Source organism: Carlito syrichta, unplaced genomic scaffold (genome assembly GCF_000164805.1).
Source record: "Carlito syrichta isolate Samal-C Ts95f unplaced genomic scaffold, Tarsius_syrichta-2.0.1 Scaffold312570, whole genome shotgun sequence".
NCBI lineage: Eukaryota > Metazoa > Chordata > Mammalia > Primates > Tarsiidae > Carlito > Carlito syrichta.
The window spans coordinates 106,785-130,488 of NW_007256666.1; the positions used below are offsets into that span (position 1 = coordinate 106,785).

At 39.0% G+C, this 23,704-nt stretch overlaps 1 protein-coding gene across 1 annotated transcript in view; it reads right to left on the bottom strand.

Moving 5' to 3' along the window:
- Positions 1–23,704, bottom strand: part of LOC103272461 (VPS10 domain-containing receptor SorCS1-like) — a 97,108-nt gene that overhangs the window by 55,087 nt on the left and 18,317 nt on the right. Inside the window, exons 4-6 of the mRNA XM_021718516.1 lie at positions 11,972–12,158; positions 4,055–4,188; positions 1,066–1,189 (exon numbers count right to left, since the gene is read on the bottom strand). Of these exons, the coding sequence (XP_021574191.1) occupies positions 1,066–1,189; positions 4,055–4,188; positions 11,972–12,158 (445 nt within the window). The remainder of the gene's footprint in view (positions 1–1,065; positions 1,190–4,054; positions 4,189–11,971; positions 12,159–23,704) is intronic.

The following is a 23,704-nucleotide window of genomic DNA, read 5'->3' on the forward strand; positions in this document are numbered from 1 at the left end:
CACTCCAGTCTGGGCGACAGAGTGAGACTCCAACTCAAAAAAAAAAATTTAAAAAAAAGAAAAAGAGAACCTAACTCCCCCCAGAAAAATCTAACCTTAAATTAACTCACCAGAATCTATTTATTCTGAAACTAAGGCAATTATTATTTGAATCACAAGCTAGTCTGTCGGTCTCTCTCATCTCCACTTCCTTTCTCCCTCCTTCTTGCTCTCTCTCTCTCTGTATATCACTTACTTTCTCTAATTTCAACCTCTTATGTTTTACATTATAATTTTTCATGATGTATATATACATTTTCGTACTAGTAATGAACATTTACATTTTTACCATCAACGAATAACACTTGGTGCATATCTGTTTGACTTACTCCTTGCAGGAAAAAAATGACAAAAATGAGATCAATCTCATTTAATTTCCCGTTTCAGTCAATGACTCCACCTTTTTATTTCAGTAAATTTTCATTCCATCTAATACTCTGACCATATTCAGTTTCCCAGTTAATCACAGAATTGTTCAATATAATCATTTATTCAAACCACTATCCAGTCTATGATTAATGCATGACATCCAGGTGTTATGACTCTTCCATTTTTTTTTAACCTAGCAGAGGCATTTTTAAAAAATGATACAGATTTGTAGAAGAGATTTTTGAAGTATTTAGAAATCATAAATTTATCTTAATAAATCAACAACTTTTAAGTTGAACTTCCCCAAAATTATGCAATTTTATTTTTATTTTATAATTGATTTTAGCCATTTAAATATCATCAAAATTCTAAGTGAAACAAGTTAGTCCTGTACATAATAAAACCCACTTTACTCCACCTAAAATGAGTGAGACAATAGTCTCCCTACATTTAAAAACAAAAAACCTTTTGGCATCCTGTGATACTGTTTTGCTAGTGAATCACACACCCTTAGCAGAGATGAGACTTGCCTCAGCTCTTTCTCAACTATTACCCTCTCTTCTTCAGGTGAAGGTCATAGCTGGGATGGTCTCAGTGCACCGGATAACCTTCTCTAAGCATGAGGGCTGCAATGGATCAACAGAGATGGGAACTCACCATATACTGCGATGGTCTTCGTGTCTTGTAGGATGGCATTCCCAGCTGAGACCTGCACTGTGATGGTATTCATTCCTTCCGAAGTAAACCTGAAGGATATGCTTCCCTCCAAGGTGATCAAAGGCTAAAATAGACAAGAGCAGAGTGGAAGGAAAGCTGGTTCGTCACAATTTAGACAGACACTAGCTCTGAGTCAACAATAAGCTGTTTAAGTCAGCAGAGGCGCTACCTGGTGCCACCTGTGCCTCCCCATCATCTCAAGTCCAGGCCAGAGAGAAGGCTGTTGGAGCAATGACTCCAAGTGACTGCCCATTCCTTCTGAATATGGCACCTCTCTCTTAGTATCATCCTGATTCAGGACTAGCGAGATAGACAGATCTTGCTTGATGGTGGGATATATGTCTCTCTTTATGCATAACCTACTTATAACCAACAGATTCCTAATCTAAGGAAGCATTCAAATCAAATGAGAACAGAGGACTCATATTAATCCAGATTGTGGCAGCAATCATTGAAAATCTGAGGACTAAACTTGTCCTTTTTCTCCTGCTCTTATCCAAATTCCTAACTAAAAGTCTTTGGAAATCACAGCCCGATAAGGACTCACAAAACACAGTTTTGTTCTCTACTACCCTATATTCTATAGTTTACTTTCCAATCTGACTCTGGCATAATACAACATAACAAATAAAGAAGGTTTATGGCCCTACAAAGCCATCTCTAACAGATTCTCAGACTTTGGGAAACCTTGAAATACTTATCTATACTCCCTCAATTCTGCCACATATAGGGCTTCATCTACAACTCAAAAAACCTGGAGTTTTCCACACCCTTGTCTTACCAAAGCATCTCTTCTACTGATTGCCCAAATTTCTTAGATAGGAACTGAAAAATTACCGGTCAGGAAATTTTTGAATCTGCCTATGACCTATAAGCCTCCGTGTGGAATTGTCCCACCTTCCTGGGCCAAATCCATGAAAATATCACATGTATTGATTCATGGTTTCTTGTAACTTCTGCCTTCCTAAAGTGTGTATAAGCAAGCCACTGTTTGGTTACAGTGGGCACACGTTTTCAGGACCTCCTGAGGATGGGTGTACCTGGCCTTAAGTCCCCAAGTTTGGCTCAAGAATAAACCATCTTAAATGTTTTACAGAATTTGGCATCTTTTAATCAACAAATCTATAAACTGCCAGGTGTTCATCCCCAGGGTGTACTACATATACTAATTATAAATATATAATTATCATAGAACACAAATCCTGTACACCAAAACTACACTTGTTCAACAGGCATGGCCTTGTGTTTTGACTTCCTCTGAGAAACCCTATCAGCAGTTTCCTGGAAGTAGCTGTTGTGGAGCAAGTACTAATTGGATAGTGGTTTGAGGATTCAAAACAAAACAAAACAAAACAAAACAAGAAGTGGAACGGTGCCTGTAATACAATCGAACGCTGAGATCCTGGAGGAAAAAAAATATTAGCCTATTGACCTCCCTTGACTCACGCTTCCCAAACATTTATTTTCCATCTTTTCTTAATTAATTTCAAAATCAAAATTCATTTAACTTCCTGTTTAGCAGAGGGAAGGCTAAAGCCCAGCATAAGAATTCTTTTCAATGGAGTCTGTAGAGGATTGGTTTTCTTTATAAAGGAAAACAAAACAAAACAAACAAATAAAAACACAATAGGAGGTACAAAAGAAAGTTTTCGTACTTTCACCTTCTAGCACCTAGTTTTCAGGAAAGTAACACAGATTTCTTCTTTCCACTGTGAATAGTAGGGCAAACACAGTTGAATTTACATGCATAGTTTCAGATGAAATAAAAAAGCTCTTTTTTCCCACTTTGTTATGTTAGTAGTAGAGTTGTGAGGTTCTTTCTTTGTTATGTTAGTAGTAGAGTTGTGAGGTTCTGTCAGGTTTGGAGCAGGTCTAGGTTCAGGGGAGGCTTCCTCCTGGGCCTGTGCAAAATTATGTCTCCAGTTAAAGACAAATTTCAGCTCTAGAGTAGAAAAATGTTTTGATTAAAATAAGATGCATTATATTTGAAGAACAAAGTTGCCAAGTGAAAGCAACTTTGCTGGAAGAAGAACTAGCTTTCTAATCCAGAGCAGTTCATCTCAAAGCCTTCTGGGGCCTTAGCCCTCCTGCCTAACTTACATTCAGAAGCATTTTAATTTTTGAGAATGGAATGAGTTCGAAACTGAAACAGACCACACAGCCTGATGCAGAGCAAAGGAAAATTAATGGAAGCATCAGAGGACTTATATTTGGCCTCTTCAGAAGCAGCTGGAAGAGATGGAAGCAAGCCACCCCAGCTGCAATGTTCTCACTTTTCTCAGGTGCAAAATGAAGGACTTAGAGTAAATGAGGTGTCTACTGGTTTTTAAGTTGCCACTGACTTTTGAGCATGGGGAATTTGGGGGGAAGACATAAAGGATAAAGCTGAACTAAAGAAATAGCCATTTCTGATCTAGGGTGAGGAGGCCATTTCGGTGATGGGTTGTAATGGGAATCTGTCGCTTTTGCCTGTCCAGCATCCTTTTGCCTCTTTTTCCTTTTGCTTGCCACATCTTCCCTTTTGTTGCTCATGTGGTTCCAAGGAGGCTGACTTCCTTACCTTCCTCTCCACCCTTAGTACTGTGATCAAGGCCTGACCAATAAGATTAAACTTGAGGACTTTTGTTAGAACTTATGGGAAATAGAGTTTAATTTCTCTGCTAAGCTAGGGCTGCTAAGTGTCACTGCAAAAACAAGTCCAGTTGGAGAAAAACACCAACAAAGAGGAATGCAGAGAGGAAATACAGGAGGTGAAGAGGGGGAAGAGAGAGAATAGACTGGTGAGATATTTGAGCACCAAGAGAGCTTATCCCCGAAGCTAGGACTATCTCTACACTATTGAGTTCATAAGCCATTTCATTCCCTGTTTGGCTTCAGCCAGTGTGAGCTGCGCTTCTGTCACTAGACCCCATGTGGAAGGTGGACCCACCTCGGTGTTGTTTCCGTACCACCACACGTAAGTAAGAGTGCCCACTTGGCTGGGCCACAGCACGGCCGTCGCGTTGACCTCTTTGTTCTTTGTGGTGACAAAAGGAAGAGACAGGTGCACGTGCTCCAGGGGACCTGAGGCACAAAAGAAAGAGGGGCCATAGAGAAGGAAGAGTTTCACCTGCTCTGCCTTCTCTGCTCTGAAGAGAATGCATATTTATTCTTGAAGGTTCCAAAACATGGTAACCATATTTTCTGGAAGTACTCAGGCACTTGCCCTACTTTGAAGAAAAGGATATATTGTGAACAATCGGATCACATTTTCCATTTAACGATCTTTCTATCAATCCTAAAATCTGAGTTACGCATGTGTAAAAGTTAACACGAATTATAGATAATTTATCAAGTCCTTAAGTAGCAAGTATAAGTTTTCACCAGGTGAGGCAAAGTCTATCCAAGAGGTTATATCCTTGATGGTCAACCAGGATTATGAAGACCTCATAGAATCCGTGTTGGGGGTGGGGCAGACAAATCCAAAAACCAGTCTACATGTGATTGTGCTTTATTATTTATTGAGTTTTAAAAATCGGTGTATGTGTTAATGTGTTTGTGCATGTGCCTGTATGTGTGTGTACGTAAAGCCACCTGGCTAGGTAAGCATCGAATAAGCCTTGTTTGGTATTGAGTTAAGCTAGTCTGAGACAGAGGTGTGAGTGAGTGGACAGAGAGCTTTGTGGTTTTCAGGGGATGCTCACCTAAAATATGATTCTACCGATGGAGGCCCATAAAAACCAGAAACCTCAGTCAGATGTATAAACTCCACAAAGATACGAATGCCACTTCATAAAGAAGCACGATGTACCCAATCTTCTCTGTGTCACTATTCCCAGGAAAAATGCAGCTGCCTCTGCATTTTCCATCCCCACTTTGCTTCCATACCACTTTGGAGAGTGGTACCTCAAGGCTTTCCACTTGGTTTAATTACTGCCTCCTCTGCTTGCCTTTTAAATTAATTCCTGAGGTCCTGTGTTGGGTCTTTTCTCCCTCAACATATTCTTTCACTGGGAAATACAATCCACACCCTGACCTCCAAATGTCAAATGCATGTGTAGGGCCAAAAACTCTTTTCTGGGCTCTAGAATTTTTCTGGAGGGTTCCAGACTTATTTGGCTTCAACAGCCAAATATTTATTTAAAAACTCCACTATTTTCCACATCCCATATTTTCTATAGGTGATTAGCACTAGTATCCATTCAGAGGCCCACTGCATAAGCAGAAAATGAATCTAGATCTCTTATTTTTTGCATTGACATCCATTTAGGACATCATTGACTTGGTCTTATAAATGTCTCTAAGACATTTTTTTTTCGAGTCATTCTCACCATCCCCAGTTTGATGCCCTGGTTCATACACTGAGCAACTTTCTCACCTCTCTTACAGTATTTTCTGCTTCTGATCCCACTCTAATCCATCCTTCAAATGGTTGCAAGAGTTATGTTTCTGGAAAGCCAAGCTGATTAAGTTACTCATACTCCACACAATTAAGATTCCCATTATCTAATTATAATAATAGATAAAATGTATTAATTTAAAACTTGTGAGACAGAAGACAGAGGATGCAAATTTCTTGAAAATAAGAATCTTCCATATTTTGTCTTTATAGACAAAAACTAGCACAGTTCCTAAGACAGCAGATACTCAAATATTCACTGGATAAATGAGTACATAATATAATTTCCTATCTCTGTTTTTGTTCATGATACTCTCTTTATAGAATTAAGAGTTTTATGATTGGCAAGCTGAAAAAAATGGATTTTCCAGCTTATAAGGAATATGCTGAGAAGCATTTGATCATAAGTCAGGATAGTTCAGTGAAATAATAAAAGGGTTATATTTAATGAGTGATGACTAAGGCTACATTTCTCATTTAATGCTCACAACCACCATATGACGTAGGCACTAATATTCTCCCCATTTGCAGATGAACAAATGCAGGAGGGCAACTTTCCCAATGCCATGCAACTAGGGAACATCAATTCTAGGCAGTGAACTGAAGCAGTTTGATTTCAGATGCCTTTCTGTGGCCAGAAAGCAAATGCTCAGTAGAACCTTTCCACTCCCATTTTTTAAAAAAATAGCTGCCGGGCTCGGTGGCTCAGGGAGGCTGAGGTGAGTGGGTTGCCTGAGCCTGCGGGTTCGAGCCTCGCCTGGGTAGCGAGACCTCATCTCTACAATAAATCAAAAAATTAGCTGGGCGTGGTAGCGCATGTCTGTAATTCCAGTTACTTGGAAGGCTGAGGCGGAAGGATCGCCGGAGCCCAGCAGGTCGAGGCTGTGGTGGCCAGAAGCGGCCACTGCACTCCAGTCTGGGTGACAGAGTAAGACTCCAACTCAAATAAAATAAAATAAAATAACTATAAAGAGTCATTATCTTCTGATCACATAAGTATATTTTAGGCATTGGGAAATGCACTTTATACCTGTTCTTGGTTGCATGGTTTATGCATTCCCCTGCCCCATGTTTTGCTCCAGCATGTCATGCCCTGGCCTGCCCCTGGGTCTTTGCTTATACACCTTTTTTATGGCGCCTGTCAGTCTTTGAGTCTCAATACCAGCATCCCCTCCTCTATGAAGCACTCCCTGACTCTACTGATCTGAGTTAAATGGATCAGCTAGAATATAAGAACTAGATGTGCTATGCCAGAAATGCTAGTTTAATTCTAAAGAGGGTCATTTTCTTTGCTTCTTTCACATAGGCACATTTTTTAAAAAGTCAATATCAGAGTAAGGACAATGCCTATTATGTCATTGTCTCAATGTAAAAGTTAAATCTTGTGAGTAAATGATGGTCATTCATTCACTCAATCGTTTTTGAGTGCTACTATGTGTTGGGTATTATTCTAGGTACTGGAGACACCAGGTAGGTGGTGAAGCTTGGATATTATTGAGGGAGTAAGGCATTGAGCACATAAAGCAGGGGTAGGTCACAGAGGGCTATTTTTGATAGGGTGGTCAAAGAAGAAATGAGATTTGAGCAGTAACCTGAATGGAGTGAAAAATTTCACCAAATATCTATTAGGAATGATCCACAATGAGGGTAGGCAAATGCAAAGGCCTTGAGGAAGAGGTAGGCCTGCCGTGTTTAATGAATAGTAAGAAAGCCCCAGTGATAGCTGTGAAGAGATGGAGGGAAAGAGAGGAGCCAGTGACGTCTAAGAGGTACTCAGGAAACATGGCATGTTGGCCTTGTAGGCCCTGAAATATGCACATGTGTGTTTGTATAAGTTCATGTTTGCATACATATACATTGTACATGCATACTGCTTGAAATTTATCTCAGATCCCTACAGACTCTGGCATTCAATTACTTATCGTGGATTTAAAATACCTGGTTCCTGCTGCCAAAAAGCTTATTCTTTAAACATCTCTGGTTTGCACGGAGGGTGCAGTCTGCCCTAATGGAGTCATAGAAGTGAAATTCCCGCCCCTGGAACACCCCCCTCCCCCCCCGCCTCTGGTTGGAGCTGAACTTGCAGGCCTATGCTGCTCCGTCAGACAGGTGCCTGCGATGCACAAAAGGGACAGCAGGTGGCGCTGCATCACTCCATATGAATCTTTCGAGCAAGGTGGTTTGAGAGTATCGGGATATTATGTGAATTGCGTTTCCCTTCACTTTTCTTGTTTAGTCCTCCTGTGCGACAGGAAACAGCTGACGCTGTGAAACTGAACTGTGTGTGTGTGTGTGTGTGTGTGTGTGTGTGTGTGTGTGTGTGTGTGTGTGTCTGGCCTGCTTCTTGCATTTATTTTCTGGAAATCTCTGACCACCTATCAAATATCATATATATAGGATATTGCTGTTCGTCTGAGATGCTTAGAAAAGCCACTAAAAGAAATAAAGTTGAGAACCTAAAACAGAATTTCTCAAACTTTAGTATACATAAGAACCATACGAATCTGTTCAGAGCAGATTATAATGCCACACTTCCGGGAATCCTAATTCAGTTGTTCTGGGATAGGGGCCAGAACATTAATTTTTTTATGATTTAATTCTGAGTCAGGTGGTTCATTAAACTGCATTTTACAAATATCCTAGTCTGACCAATACAATGATAATATGAATAGTCAAAAGGCTACATGGATTTTCAAGCTACACGGATAATTTTACCCTAAGATGGGGCCAGACAGACATCTGCACTGGCTCCTATGTAAAGGAGTAGTTAAGGAGAGGGATTTAGAAAGGACCTGAACATCCACCTCATCTTTTTCCACCTCTCATTCTGCAAGTGTGCAGTCTTCACTGATTTTTCTTCTGTAAGACTTGCTGTGGTAGGGCAGCTTTCTGCATAGAAATGTACATGCCCTCTAAATTCTCTGTCCCATCCAGCTGAATTACGTGGATAACACTGGCTGCAGCACGTGTCTCATTAATCTGCAAACTAGTAGGGCACAGTGAATACCATCGCTAAGGAATTTTGACAGTCAGGCTACAACTGATGACCAAGGCGCCCAGAGAGCTGCTGGCCCACTCCTGGAAGCACTAAGCAAGAACATTGGCTCCATTTGTTTCTGACGACCTTTGTAGGCCCATATTTATAAAACAATCCTCTGGTACGAAATCAAATCACCTTCCTGCAGAATGTGTATGTGGGGAGAATGTGTATGTAAGACAGACAATGGACTTTCTGGAAGAACTCCAGGAGGTAGGGGAGGGGAGGAGCAGAGGGCAGAGTTGCTGCTAATTCAGTCTCAGAATCCACCAAGTCCAAATGCATATGCTACTTTGTGATAATGGAAAAATCAAGTTTTACGAGTTGCCAGGGTACTGCATATTTTGCTTGGTGGGACCTTTGGGAACAAGATACACATGTATTTGACAAAGGAGAAAATCTAGGCTTAGAGGGTTAGAGTAGCTTCCCCAGGAGATGGAGCCAGGATCTGGATCTAATTAAAATATCTGACTCAGTCCAGTGTTTTTTATTTTTCCTGCAAAGCCACCTCTCCCCCTCCTTCAACCATATCATGGTGCTTTGGCACCAAAAGTTACTCATGACATCCTCCACGTTTAGGATGTCTGAAAGTATGACTCCATTATGCTCTTGTTCTGATTTTCTTAGTGTAAAATGGTGCCAAAGTCACAGGGCTTCTTCAATCCTTGATTTTTTCATCTAAAAGACAAGGCCAGATGTTGTCTATTATGGCAGAGATGTGAATATAAGCAAAATGAATTTGTGTGCATAGTAAAGCACCACTGGTTCTTTAGGAGGGAGGCGCTGAGCAAACATGTCAGAACTTCCTGAAACTCTTAAGATGTTGGTTTTAGATGTATGTGAGTTAACAAACAGCTTAGAACACAACTCTACTTTTTGCACAATTGGTATGAAAGAGTTGATTCTCATCCCAAGGCCATGTTTAGAAAGGGGCTCCATTATATCATCTGTGTTTATCCAACCACTTAACCCAAGTGACTCCACAAAATTAAAATCAGAACACAAAGCATTCCATTACAAATCATCTTCCACTAGTTACAAATCATCTTCCACTAAGGTTAAGGCCAAATATTTTGCCCAATCAACTAGGCTAATGGAATGAAAAAAATGCAAATGAATAAAGACACTGGTTTCTTTTAAAAGTCACAATTTCAGTAGTCCTTAATCTTGAGCAGAAACAATCTCTATGCTGCTTTTCTACCTGGAATTAATTAAACCAGGGTGGGGCTTGGGAGCGGTAGACCCCTCAGTAAATACACATTAGAATGAGGATGAGTCCACAGGGTGACAAGGAGGTGAAGCTATAAAAGACTCAAGGGGGGAACCTAGAAAATTGAGACTAGAAGCTACTATTGACTTTTAAACCAGTATATACATGTGACTGGAATATGGTAAATGTATAACAAATATGGAGATCCAAAACACAATTATTACAATCCCTAAAGAGGGTAGCTCTCTAGCCAAAATACTACTTATAGAGTAAGCTGTGGGAAATGATAGAATGCTACGTAGGCAGTAGTAGTGCTCAGCAAAGGATCTGTCGTTTGTGTTACAAATTATTTTTGCTAATTACCATTTGTGATGTATTGCTAACAATTTTAAGATTATCATTCTTATGATACCATCACTTACATTCCCCTAAATACTATGCAAAAAGATGTATTATGTCTTAGTAAGAGGCAACTCCTCAGGGTGTATATAGGACAGCTGAGGGGTGGCAGTCAGATGGAAGGAACCTATGTAATGTGTCTTGAACCTATGTAGTTATATAGCAAGTACATCTCTGTTAACGTAATGTTCTTGTTTCTTCAAGGTGATCTGCGAAGAATTCGGGGGTGGGAATGGGAGCAGTGGTAAAAGGTGATGGAAACTTATTTCCTCCAACCCCAAGTCATCCTCAGCACTGACACTAACCTTGATCACCATATCAAGAGCTGGGATTCTTGGGACAGGAGTCTGAAGCTTGGCGCTGCTAGGTAGTAGGACTGCCACTTCACACATTACTTAAGCTCTCTGAACCTCAGCACTCTTTGTAAATAGGGTTTTTAACAGAACCTACTTCACAGGATTGTTTTGAGAAATGAGATGATACACATAGAAAGCTTATTTAGTGCAGAGCCTGGCACACACATGAGAGCTTAATAAACTGCAGCCAAAAAGGAGCAGAATGAGTTGACATACTGGAAATCGTGTATAACTTTGTTTAGACCCGAAGGAGGGAGTGTATGTTTCTTTGATGCACTTTGGTCATGAGTATACAAGAGATAGAGAACAAGAATTACTGATATAAGAACAATGTGAAGCAATCCAGAGTCCAATATTATTCAGCAAATATTTTGGTCATCCTTAGAATCTTGCTCCATCACTGGACCACAGCAGCTAACAGACAAAAGATTCTAAGCACTCTTTGTGTTGTCATGTGCTCCCTACCCTTCTTCTTCCCTCCCTCCCCTAAAAAATAAAAATAAAAACCTCATGATGCTAAAAAAATAAAAGTAAAGGTTCTAGTTGGTACTTTCTGTACTCAATTTTACTCCATGGGCAAGGGCAGAGGAGAGCCATGGAATAATGTCTGGCCTTAATGCTCTTGGCCTGGAACTTGAAATTTGAACACAGCTGTTTCTATAAAAGAGCTACTTTCATTTTAAAGTAAACTATTTTTCTAGTGACCTAAATAAGTCTTATGATTGTTAGGGGGCATCCTTATACTTAACATGTTTATCACACACAATCTTGCTAAATGTGATTTTCAAGTTATTTTTGTCCCATTTTATTTACTCACATCTTCAGATTTCTCAATGGAGGAAAAACTTTAGCGTTCCTTGGAATTGTTTCCTACGGTAGCTTCTTAAGAGTTATTTACCCTCTTGCCCTCTACACCACCTTCTTTCTAACACCAAATCTTCCACAGATAAAAGCCTGGGAAACACATTTTTTTTTTAAAAAGGAACAAAAGTCTAGAATAATTATTAATAGCAAGACATACATGGGAAGACAGAAAAAAATCAGATGAGGGAGAAATTCCTTTGCTTGTGCTAATTCTTAGTGTATTAGGCTGAGTGGCACATATGGATTATTTTCAATACTTTATGCCTTAAAGTACAAGACAATCTTGTATGTTTCAAACAAATAGCTCTGCAAGTTGCTCAGGTCCAGCCCCCAGACATAGTGTTGTACCTCTGAGGCTCCCTGAGGAGGTTTAGTAAGTACAATAAGAACAATGTGAAGCAATCCAGAGTCCAATATTATTTCAGTTCCACTCTTTGAGTTTCTTCTTACTTCCCACCCCTTTTCTCTCTTACTTTCTTACTTCCCATTCCCCCTCTACTAAAGGATAACTAGGGAGCTTCTTCTAAATATGAAATTTTTGATTAGATTTTAAAGGGACAATATTTAAGATATGTCATAAACCAACAACAGTAATAACATACAAGTTACATGTAAGTACAGGACTGCGCTGTCAGAACCCAGACTGTTGTCCACCTGCACGGTCACTCGGAAAATGCCCACATTCTGATAGACATGTTTGATCCCATCTTCCATGGAGCTGAGGTTGACATAAGACACTGCTATACCATCACCAAAGTCCACTTGGATGAGTGTCCGCTGAACGTCACCCTGAAAATCAGAGGGGAGGGAGTCAGTGTGTGGTGTTCCAGCCTAGAGGACTGTGACTTGCCCTAGGTAACTTGGCTCAGGCATGATGGCAGCCCTGGCTTCTTTCTAGGACTGGGAGCCTCTGTCTGATTTTGTCAGAATCTCTGTGGCATTCCCTGGCAGGCGAGAGTTTGTTAAGATGGATACTCTCCAAATTTGAAGGACATCAACTACCAAAAGTTTCAAGGGTTTGAAAATTAATAGTGCTTGATTATTGGCTCCAATTTGATATTTAATTCCTCTGAATAAAATTCAGAGGAATTCCTTTGTTAGGAGTCTTTTTGTCCACAAGGATAAAAGGTATACACCCACAGTTTTAGAAATTTAGCATACCTGATATGATCATGGATCACTTCCTGTGTCTTTGAGACCCCTGTATCCCTTTTTCATTTCTGGTTCCCTAACAGTGTTGTAGGAGTGTTGAAAGACACCTTGCCTGACATTTGGTATCACACTGGACTCAGCCCTATTATTATTTAAGATAATAATGGTTTGTTCTTTTATGCTTCCGTGTTTTGAACTATCAAAATAATCTCATTTTATGCTTCATAGAATCCTAGTCTGAAGAGAACAGCAGGCAACGTTCATTCCCTTTATTGATGAAAAAGCTGAAGTCAAGAAAGATTTCATTACTTGTTCAAGATTACCACAGCTAGTTAGAGGTACTCCTGGGACTCTAATCTACCCCTCTGGTCTTCCAGTTCATTCATTATAGAGGGAATATAGCATGTGGGCATAGAAGACTCCCCCAGGGTTTAATTCTTATGTGCCATTAACAAACTGGATGACTTCTTCCAAGTCATTCAGCCTCCTTCCATCCTAGTTACTGAATCTATAAAATGGGCATAATAATACCTTACTATCTCAACTCAAGGGTTTTTATTTTTAAAAGATTAATTACGTTTTAATTAGTAATCTATAAAATATCGCATACAAAAAAAGACTCTAAAAACAATGTATCTGTAAAAGAATTATAATATTCACTTAAAGCTTTTAGGAATCATATGATTCTAAATTACCCATGGGAAGGCAGGAAAACATAATTTATGCATTATAAAATATCAGACCTGTTTAAAAGAAATGGCCTTTGGAATGATCATTTCCATATTTAAGAATCAAAGTTGCTTAGACCTAATTGACAAAAACCAGCCTCTTTCACACACAGCCCATGTTTTAACAAGTTTTGTTGTTGTTGTTGTTGTTGTTGCTAGCCTTTCCCAAATTCGAGGAGTGGGGGCAGACAAAAAAACCTTTGAACTAGAAATGTGTTTTCGATTAAGTATGGTTCATATGGTATCATATTTTTTGAAAAGGCCAAGTTTAAAATGCTGACATTTAAAAGATTAATTCACAGGGAAAGGAAAGGCGGCTCAAATCCCATGAATTGAAGTGACCTACTCCTCTGCTCTATGCCCAGTCAAGCATTGCGTGGGGGGAGTGGAGCAGCCAACTCTCAGTAAGTACTTTGGTAAAAATTACCCCCTAGGGTGGGAAAAGAAATCCTATTCAAAACACAAAACAAATATCCACAGCCCCAGACATTGTATACTTACTTCATTTCCCTTCACTAATAAATATAAATATCAACCATACTTGATGACTTGTCCTTCATTTGGACAGCCAAAGTGGACTGATCAATTTCTTATTGTGTTTCTGGTTGACTTCAATTCCCAGGTATCCTGGGTTTTCAACAAAAGTTGCTGAGAAGCCAACCCGAGGTGTGGGCAGTCCACTTTTTGAAACAAGTATCTGAGGGAAATATCAAGGGTAGCTGGGGTTATTCATGGAATAAAACAAGGAATATAGTTTCCACTAGAGACAGGGAGGGAGTGAGGGAAGAGGGAAAGACGGGTTTAAGGTACTTTGTGGGGAGCATAGTGAACATCAGACAAGGACCACTATTTGCAAAAGGACAAAGCACAGATTCATGCCTTTGGCTAATTCTATTTTAGGCTCCACTGAGAAAAGCAGACACTCACACAAATGGGAAGAGTACAACTCTTGCCACCATTGCTTGAATCTATTTTGCCTTGCCTTTTCGGTCTGGCATTTATCACTTTCTTTTGTTGGCCTAGACTGGGACCTCTTGTTAGTTACATAAGACCCCTCCCAATTTCTGTTTGTCTGGATGTCTATTGTCTGCATATGCTGGTATTTTGGTCTGATAGCATTTTTAATTCTTCACTCATGAAAATGTCCTCTGTGAATTTAATAGATGAAAAGAGGGAGCTACTCAGGTTTGGACTAGTGCATCAGTAAGGCTTTCATTACAGAGTCAGGCGTTTAGGATAATATATACATACATACATACATATATATATATATATATATATATAGCACTTTAATTAAATAATGATACAAATAAACAAAAAAAAATATTACAGGGGTAACACATTGGATATGAAGGAAAGGTACATGGTATTTTAAGCTTTTACAATAGGAAAAGCTGGAGAGCTGATCTGATTGGGAACTTCTAGGAAGGCTTCCAAGAGAAAGTGATGTGTGAGCTGAGAAGACCTGAAAGAAGAGAATAAATTAACCAGTTGGAAAAAATGAGTGAGGGAGGGAGAGGTGAGGGAGTGTAGGCAATGGGAACAGAAGAAACAGATGAATCAGTGAGAGAAGGGAGATGGTACAGTTGAAGAAATTAAGGAGACTGGAGAGAGAGAGACAGAGAGAGTGAGAGAGAGGAAACAAGCCTAAAGGTTGAGGCCCTCTGGTTCATTTTGCTGGACATTAGGTTTTCTTATGGTTGGATTCATCTTCAGATGAACACAGTACAGTACAAGCTGATGCTATTCTTATTTTATTTTAATACAATGGTAAAAGTTGACCCGGATGTTTCAGAATTCTAAGTGATAAGAGTACATTAATAAGATTGGGAATGGAAGAGCTAAACTCACTGTGAGTGGATGAAACACAATCACAAAGATTTCATGATACATGCAGTCAAGATTAGCAAATGCCTCTAGGAAAATGAGTTATTGGGTGATATCAGAGTGGGCCATGTAAACTCCTAAGGTCTGGGATGTGTCTTGGTAATGGCTGTATCCTCACTGCCTAATACAATGCCTGCAAATGATTCTTTTTTGTTTAAACAAATTTGAAGACTTTGTATTTCTATTGTGTCAAAATTCTATTTTATATATTATCTCATTGGCTGTTAAAACATCTAACAGAAAGAACAGATGTTATTTCTATTTGATACGCCAGAAAAACTGGGGCACAGAGAGGTTAAATAAGATGCATAAAGTCACACAACTAATTAGAGACTTATGAAAGTGATTAAGATTATCCATGGTTTAACTTGTCTCTTCAGTTCTCCTTGAGCTTCTTTAATTGAAAGTTACTTGCAATATTTATTTCAGAGTGAAAGGAGGTAATAAAGATAAAGCATTGCTTTCTTTTCTTTCTGTTGTCATTCCTGGATTTGGGCTTGTTTTCCCCTCTGACAACACTTTGTCTTCCACACTTCTACCTAAATATGGGTTGACGTTGTTCCATACTCCATTTCTGTCTACCCTTCGGTATAACAGTATCATATTTAAGCCATAAAGAAGGTAGAGAATATGAGAAACAATTGGTATTCCAATAAGTAGCCAAGAAAGACTTGTGTATAATTGAAAAATACTTCAGTCTAATAAATCCAAAGAAATCATTCCTGAAACTGAACCCAGGCTGGCAAAGATCTAGACTATCATATAAAATTCTTTAGATCGAATGCCCTTTAGTCACATATCCTAATACAGAAGCAGAACTGGGAATATTAGCCCAAAAGAAGTGCCTGAGAAAGGCACAAAAGCCACATTAAATCCACATGGGGATTCTCCAAGGGCATCACTGACTTCTGTAATAGAAAAACAAATATATCAAATGGCCACAATGAAGACAAGATTAACCTGAGCAATGAAAGGTGTATGAACCTATCAGTTCCTGTAACACAGATTCAGAAATGATTGGGAAAACAAATGCTACAGAAACTCAACACAGACAGCCTCAGTCCAGAATTGAGACTCTAAGACGCCCCTCAAGGCATCAGAGACCCACTTCAGATAAAAACAGGCTCATATATCATAGTCTGGCCCAGGCAAGCTTGACAGTGGCCCTGACTCAGGCTTCACAGACATTTTTCCTGGGAGGGAGCATCAAGATCATACAGCAAAAACTATGCTGTGGAGAAATGACTAGTTTAACCCATTTTTATCTTTTAAAAAAAGCAAAAAATACACAATATTTGTATTGTAAATCTGTGTATTTTTGTTTGAATACAGAAAATATAACCCAGGTTGTTAATATTAATTACCCTGGGAATGGATTCTTCATTATGGAGTAACCTCCAGGATTAAAAGTGAGAAAGAGTAAATAAGAGGAAATGACGATTTCAAAAAATTTAAAGGAATAGAATGTGGCATAAAAAATACACTGCAAAATGCAACATTCTACCTCCTACTGTTGCTGTAAATATTTAAATATTGATTAAATGTATTGAAAATAACCAGAAGGTAACATAGTTGCTGTTTTGATTGATGGGATATAGGCAATGTTGGTCTTGGATTTCTGTTATTTTAGTGTTCTTTTGACTGCAAAGTTAAGATTTTAAAAGGTCATTAAACAGCATTGAGTGGTAGAAAAAAATTAGATATTTCAGCTCTTTCTTCTAGTGGCTAAGAATATTTAGGCAGAGTAGAGAAGATGAACTAAAAATAACTCACCATTGCCTTGCATATTCTACTCCAGATAGGCAGTTACTAGTTTGCAAGGACTTGGCAAGAAGGAGATAATGAACTAACTTTGATTCAATGTGCCCTGTGCTCCAAAGAAGAAATTTTAGCAGCCAGTATATGGGGAGTGACTTCTTACATATGGTGAGAGTGCAAGTAAGTTGCTCTAGAACATCTCCTCATGGTCACTAAGAGAAAGTTTACTGTACTGTAAATATTGGCAACTGCTTTTTATATATTATCTTATTTAATCTTCAACTCTGAAAAACTCAGACCTGTTCAAATATGCCTAGAGCTACAAGATTAGTTTGAATCAAGTTCTCAACTGCAAGTCCAGCACTCCTATGACTCATTTACAGACACTCAAGCTATTCTATTGTGTTCATTCAGATGTGGGTGCTGAAGAATGGATTCACTCATGCGTGAAACCAGAGAGCTTTGGTTTCACTAACTAAAACCCTTTAGAGGAATATCAACATGGATCTATTAAAAATTAGTGATGTAAGAGGATTCCAGCACAGTATAGCAGTCTGTATAAAATACTGTAGATGTTTCAAAATGCATTTGTGAAGATCTCTGGTGGGGGTCTGACAAAGGATGAGATGACTATAATCAGAAAATAACTGTTGTAATTGTGGTGGACCTTCCCATGTGACTTTTTATGACAGTAAACAGAGTCTTTCTAGCACAGTTGAAGCCAGTCCAAAATAAAAGGCAATTGCACACACCTTATTTTCTGTTCCCAAGTAAGCTCTTGGTCCTCTCTGATACTCCTCTCAAGAGATACTGCCATTACTAAAAGTCATGCTTTCCTCACTAGATCAGCTGGGAAAGAGTGTTTCCAAGCCATCTGGTTTGAATCATTCCCTAGGGGCCGCTATTCTGTTTCAAAACTGGGCTCTGGACAACTCCAAGATGTCCAGGTACCTGCATAATTGCAGAATATTGCCAGCCTCCTCCCTTGCCTGTTCAGAGATTTTCTAAAGCAAGCATGTCTCTCCCAATGCACAGACCTTCTGAGCCTCTCTACAACAGTCAACTTGGACGCTCTGACCTGAAGAATGAAGATTCACTACAGCACAGAGAATGTTGCAGAGTTTTATGATTCTGCCCCAGAACTCAGGTCTGTCAATGCAAAGGATGACAGAGAGACCAGACTATGAACCCACTAAGTCATTTGACTAGATACACATATTTCACTTTCTTTCAGAGGAAATTAAGATGGCTGATTTTTCAGGTCCTTCCCTAATGACTCTGATTCTTGAGAATTGCCTAACTAAATATCCAAATACTTCTGGATCTAATGCCCTGGTTTAAAAAAAAAAAATTCAAATAGGAACATCATAAAATGGTTTTATCCTTTACTTAAAAATGGGCCACAGCACCATGTATTTGACTGAACAACAACTTTCCAAATTTCTTTTTCATGTCTTTTGTACTTCGTGTCCATCATAGAATGCAATAAAATGCATAAGGCAGTAGAAATACTTGGCTTCTATGTAGATAAATGACTGTAAGCTAAAGCCTCTTTACTTCATCTAGATATTGTAGTATAGAGAGGTTCAGAATCTTGACCCACTGTGTTGTGGAAGCATTTTTTACATGATAAAGGACATTACTATACGGCTACCACTGTATGGTGACCTTAAAAATTATATCAGTAGACTTTGGATGGAAAACTAGGGTACTGCCAAATGACATAAATCTTTTAAATGCTTTTGAATGACTTTCAAAAATCACTCATAAAGTAAAAACATCAGATACATAATAGACCAAATTTCGTTTTTTAAAAAAAGAACAGTAGAAAGATTTCTTCATCTCTACAATAAATCAAAAATCAGCCGGGTGTGGTAGCACGTGCCTGTAGTTCCAGCTACTTGGAAGGCTGAGGCGGAAAGATTGCCGGAGCCCCAGCAGGTCAAAGCTGCAGTGGCCAGGAGTGGCCACTGCACTCCAGTCTGGGTGACAGAGTGAGACTCCAACTCAAAAAAAAAAAAAAAAAAAGAAAAGAAAAGAAATAAACCTATGCAAACAGTTTTTCTAGTAGTAAAATATGCAATAGAATTAAAATATGTTAACTTTATTAGAAGACAGAGAGAAAAAGTGTGATATATTCTCTGGGAAAATGTAGAAATTTATAAAATAATTAAAAAATTAAAATAATATAACTATACCATCCAGAGATTGTATTGTTAACAGATGATGAAAGCCAATTTTTTTTTTAAGAAAGCAGGATTTATTAAGAAGACAGAAAACTCCCACAGTGGGAGGGGACCCAAAGAGGTTGCCCAGTGAAAGCCATTTTAGCCAAAGAGAATATATGTGGACACAGATTCTAGCCCCAAAACACTAAAATCATTAGAGTATTTTAGCATTATGTTATTAATATTTTTAAATAGCTTTCAAGGGTTTTTTTGCACTTAGCATCACCTTGATGGACTTAAGTAATCATACAACCCCTTCTATGAAATGGACATATGATTTCTTGCCCTGGATGTCACTTCTTCCCCTTTCTAAATTATTAGGTTGTTATGAAATCTAAATGAGTCTACAGAGGTGCTATATGTGGGAGAGATGCCCTACAAAAGTTAGGTGATAATCTGGGAGTCAGGAGACCTAGTAATACATCCTTTGAAAAGCAACATTTATTTGCACCTCAATCTCTCTGACTATAATTTAAAGATGGGAAGATCTGACGATCTTAACTGCCACTTTCAGTTCAGATGATCTGTGATTTGTATAATTCTATTGTTCTTGTTATTGGCTTTATTGATCACCCATATCTACATAATGCTCATTAATGGTGTATCTGGTTGAGGACTGACTGCAGAGGCAAAGAGTCATGGAGTAATAAAAGGCAAGGTGAAAAGTCGAAAGCCTGAGGAGGTTGGCTAAAACTGCATGGTGTAGTGAAGCCCTGATTCAGGGGGTGGTGACCACCCATGTGGATGAACTTGGACATTATTGATATAGGGCCTAAAGCAAGCAGGCTAGGAGATTCAAGATCCAAACTGAAGACTATTTTATGACTCCAGCTCCTGGGATGTTTGCTGAACTAGAACTCTCGATAATGAGCCAGGTATCTCTCTTTAATTACCAAGGCAGACAAAAGTTCTTAGCAAACATCTTTTCTCTGAGACCCTAAAGAATAGCAATATTCCAATGTATGTGGACTAGTTTTAAGGGGGGAGAAAAGTAGAGCTTTGTTTATTTATTTTATTATTTTTTGAGTTGGAGTCTCACTCTGTCGCCCAGACTGGAGTGCAGTGACCGCTCCCGGCCACCGCAGCCTCGACCTGCTGGGCTCCGGCGATCCTTCCGCCTCAGCCTTCCGAGTAGCCGGAATTACAGGCATGCGCTACCACGCCCGGCTGATTTTTTGATTGATTGTAGAGATGAGGTCTCGCTACCCAGGCGGGTCTTGAACCCGCGGGCTCAGGCAATCCACTCACCTCAGCCTCCCAAAGGCGGAGGATTACAGGCTGAGCCACGGAGCCCAGCTTGTTTATTTATTTTAAAGATGTGGGTTACAGTTCAGGATTAGGTAGATAAGTGGTCATTGTACAGGTAAAGATTGGGCCTCCCTTTGTTCCCCACTTTGCCCGGTTTGAGATCAAGTACCCTTATTAATGTTATGTGTGCCTCCCTCTCCCCTGGCAGTATCCCACTACAGCCAAACCATTTCTTATAGTATTATGATAAATGTTCAGGGTCTGCTTATATGCGAGAACATGCAGTACTTAGTTCTTTGTTTCTGAGTATGATAGACTCTAAATTCACCCCAGTTGCTGTAAAGTTCATAATTTTGTCCTTCTTTATGGCTGCATAATATTCCACTGTGTATATGTACACATCTTTTTATCCAGTCCACTTTCAATAGGCAGCTTGATTGATTCCATGCCTTTGCTATTGTGAATAATGCTGCAATAAACACATGTGTGCAGGTAATTTTTTTATAGAATTATTTCAGTTCCTCTGTGTATATTCTCAGAAGGGGGATTGCTGTTGTGTGGCAGGTTGATTTTTATCTAAAAAAAGTAGAGCTTTAGAAAGAGTTGCTGACCAATCTTACTTGGGCTTCAGACACTAGGGTTCTGTCAACCTATATTGCCTGCCTTGTTGCCTTCTTTGCTTTTTAATCTCAAGCAACAAAGGAGAAGAAATGAAGTGGCTCATTTACCTTGCTGGAGTCAAAGAGAATAAAGCTGAATGAAGTAAGGAATAATACTTGAGAAAGCCTCCTAACTCTCCATGGCTCACTGAAGTCAGCTCCCGCTCCCTTGTGTAGACGGAGAAAACAGCTGAGGCTTTCATGTGAGAACTGACCTGGCATAGAAATTGATACCTGCCTCAACCTAGCATTGCTGCTCTTTGTGCCACCTCTACAGTCTCTAAATAGCCTTTTCTCAAGATGAAAAAGAAGGTCAAATTCTGTCATGAATTAAGACAAGTGAATATCTTGCAGAAAATTTTATCAACAGCCATCTTCTCTATCATCTGATGGCTGACAGCATCCTGCAATATTTATAAAGTGTTATTATATTGTGGGTACTTTAATGTTTCCATAAATCTTTCTATGTATGTGAAATTACAGATCATTAAAATCCATCTAATGAGGACACAGTCCTTATGTTTTGGAGTTAAATCTCACAAAGGTTATAATCATGAATTTTTCTTATTAAGTTCTAGTCTATGTATGTAAATTGAAGTATTAAAACAATGAGATACAGATCAAAGTTTTAATTTTAGTCCCTTGCCTCAGATTTAATTTAAAAGTCTTAAATTATGCAGAGAATTGCGTCTCTTTATTCTTACAACTGTTTAAAGCAGATTTAATGATCTTCCATAACATGCAGACACTACTTGTGCCTACCAGTTCTCTCAAGCAAATTCCTTCCAAATAGTTCTTAAGACTGATTAGGCCCTTTGCCATCCATCCTGTGCATTCAGATTGTTGCATTGAATTTTTCTGGAAAGCTGAGTTATTGTGTTGAAAGTCTATAGGCTGGTTGGGCTCGGTGGCTCAGACTGTAATCCCAGCGCCTTGGGAGGCTGAGGCCTGAGCCTGAGGGTTTGAGACCCACCTGGGCAATTTGGCAAGACCTCATCTCTACAATAAATCAAAAATTAGCTGGGTATGGTAGCGTGCGCCTGTAATTCCAGGTACTTGGAAGGCTGAGGTGGAAGGATCGCCGGAGCCCAGCAGGTCGAGGCTCCGTTCCTGGCCACTGCACTCCAGTCTGGGTGACAGAGTGAGACTCCAACTCAAAAAATAATAAATAAATAAAATAAAATAAAAATAAAAAGTCTAGTGTTTTTAAAAAAATTCTATAGGCTCATTAGGTGCTCACTAGTGGTCCAGAGGACATCTATCTTGAGAGTGTCTCCAAACACAGAGATGCCACCTCTCATTGCATGCTTGAACCACAGTGCAAAGCACCTTCAATTGGCTTCTTAAGATTCAGATGTAGTTTGAAAATGTTATATTCGCTACTTAGACCCAACTTTATTGACTCCTCCACTCCCTTGCTTGGTCCTTGGATTAATTGTTTTTAAGGAAACAAAAATGTATAAATGCATTGTGCATATGTGTGTATTCTTTCCAGATCTGCTACAATTAATCTGCAATGGAAGCAATATTGCTCCTTTGCTTGTTGCTGCTCCTTTTCTTTTCTTTTTTTTAATTTTTAAGAGAGATGGGGTCTCACTATGGTGCCCAGATGGGTCTCAAACTCCAGGGTAAGCTATCCTCTCACTTTAGCTTCCTGAGTTTTGGGGAAGCCCCTACACCTGGTTTAGACTTGTTGCTTCTGGTACAGGTTCTTTCATTAGAATATACTTGACAGAATACTAAAAGCAGTGGGAATGGGGTTGCTGACAACTGGATTTTTCTTCAACATCAACATAGTTATGTGGTTCTCTGAATAACACCTTAGGTGAACCAAGCTGTGGGATTTTGGAGGAGTTGTGTTATGAAGTTTTTTGTCACTTAGATTTTGAGGGTGACCTCATATGCTATTTGCAAAAAAAGGATTCCATTTTCTTGCACATGTCAAATTAGCAATATTCTGGTTTGGATACAAATTATTGTACATGAAGTTAAAGCTAGCATCAATGTACCTAGTCTTTATTTTCTGTCAATAAGAAGCTATCTTCTTTGTTCTGGTTTTAGCAAAGTTTTCATTTATATTCTTATTTAGAATTAAGAGATGCACTACTAAAGGATACAGGAAGAGATTTAGATTTCAGATAAAGACTTTAACATGCTTTGAATGTTATTCAAATGTTAAGAGTCTTTTCCTTATTAGTTTGGGTTTTATCTCTATGCCCCTTGGAGAAGCTCTTCCATTCACACACTTACTGAGTTTCTATATGTTAGGCACGTTGAGCAGAGATGCTAGAACTACAATCAGGAGTGATATGATTTCTACCGTATGATATTTATAGTTTACTAGGGTATGCCAAAAATATTATTACAATACAATGCAATAAATTAGTTTTTCTTTTTGCTTTCAATGAATACAAAGTATTAAGTACTTTCTACTTCATTCAAAACTTGATATATCAGAGGTCCTAGTTAACTCAAAACATATATTTCAACAAGGGAAGTTAACTTATGCATGAAAATTGCAAGACATAAAAACTGCCCTTAAAATATTTGATGAAGTTGGGCTCGGCGGCTCAGCCTATAATCCCGCGCTTTGGGAGGCTGAGGTGAGTGGATTGCCTGAGCCCACGGGTTCGAGACTCGCCTGGGCAACTTGGCGAGACCTCATCTCTACAATA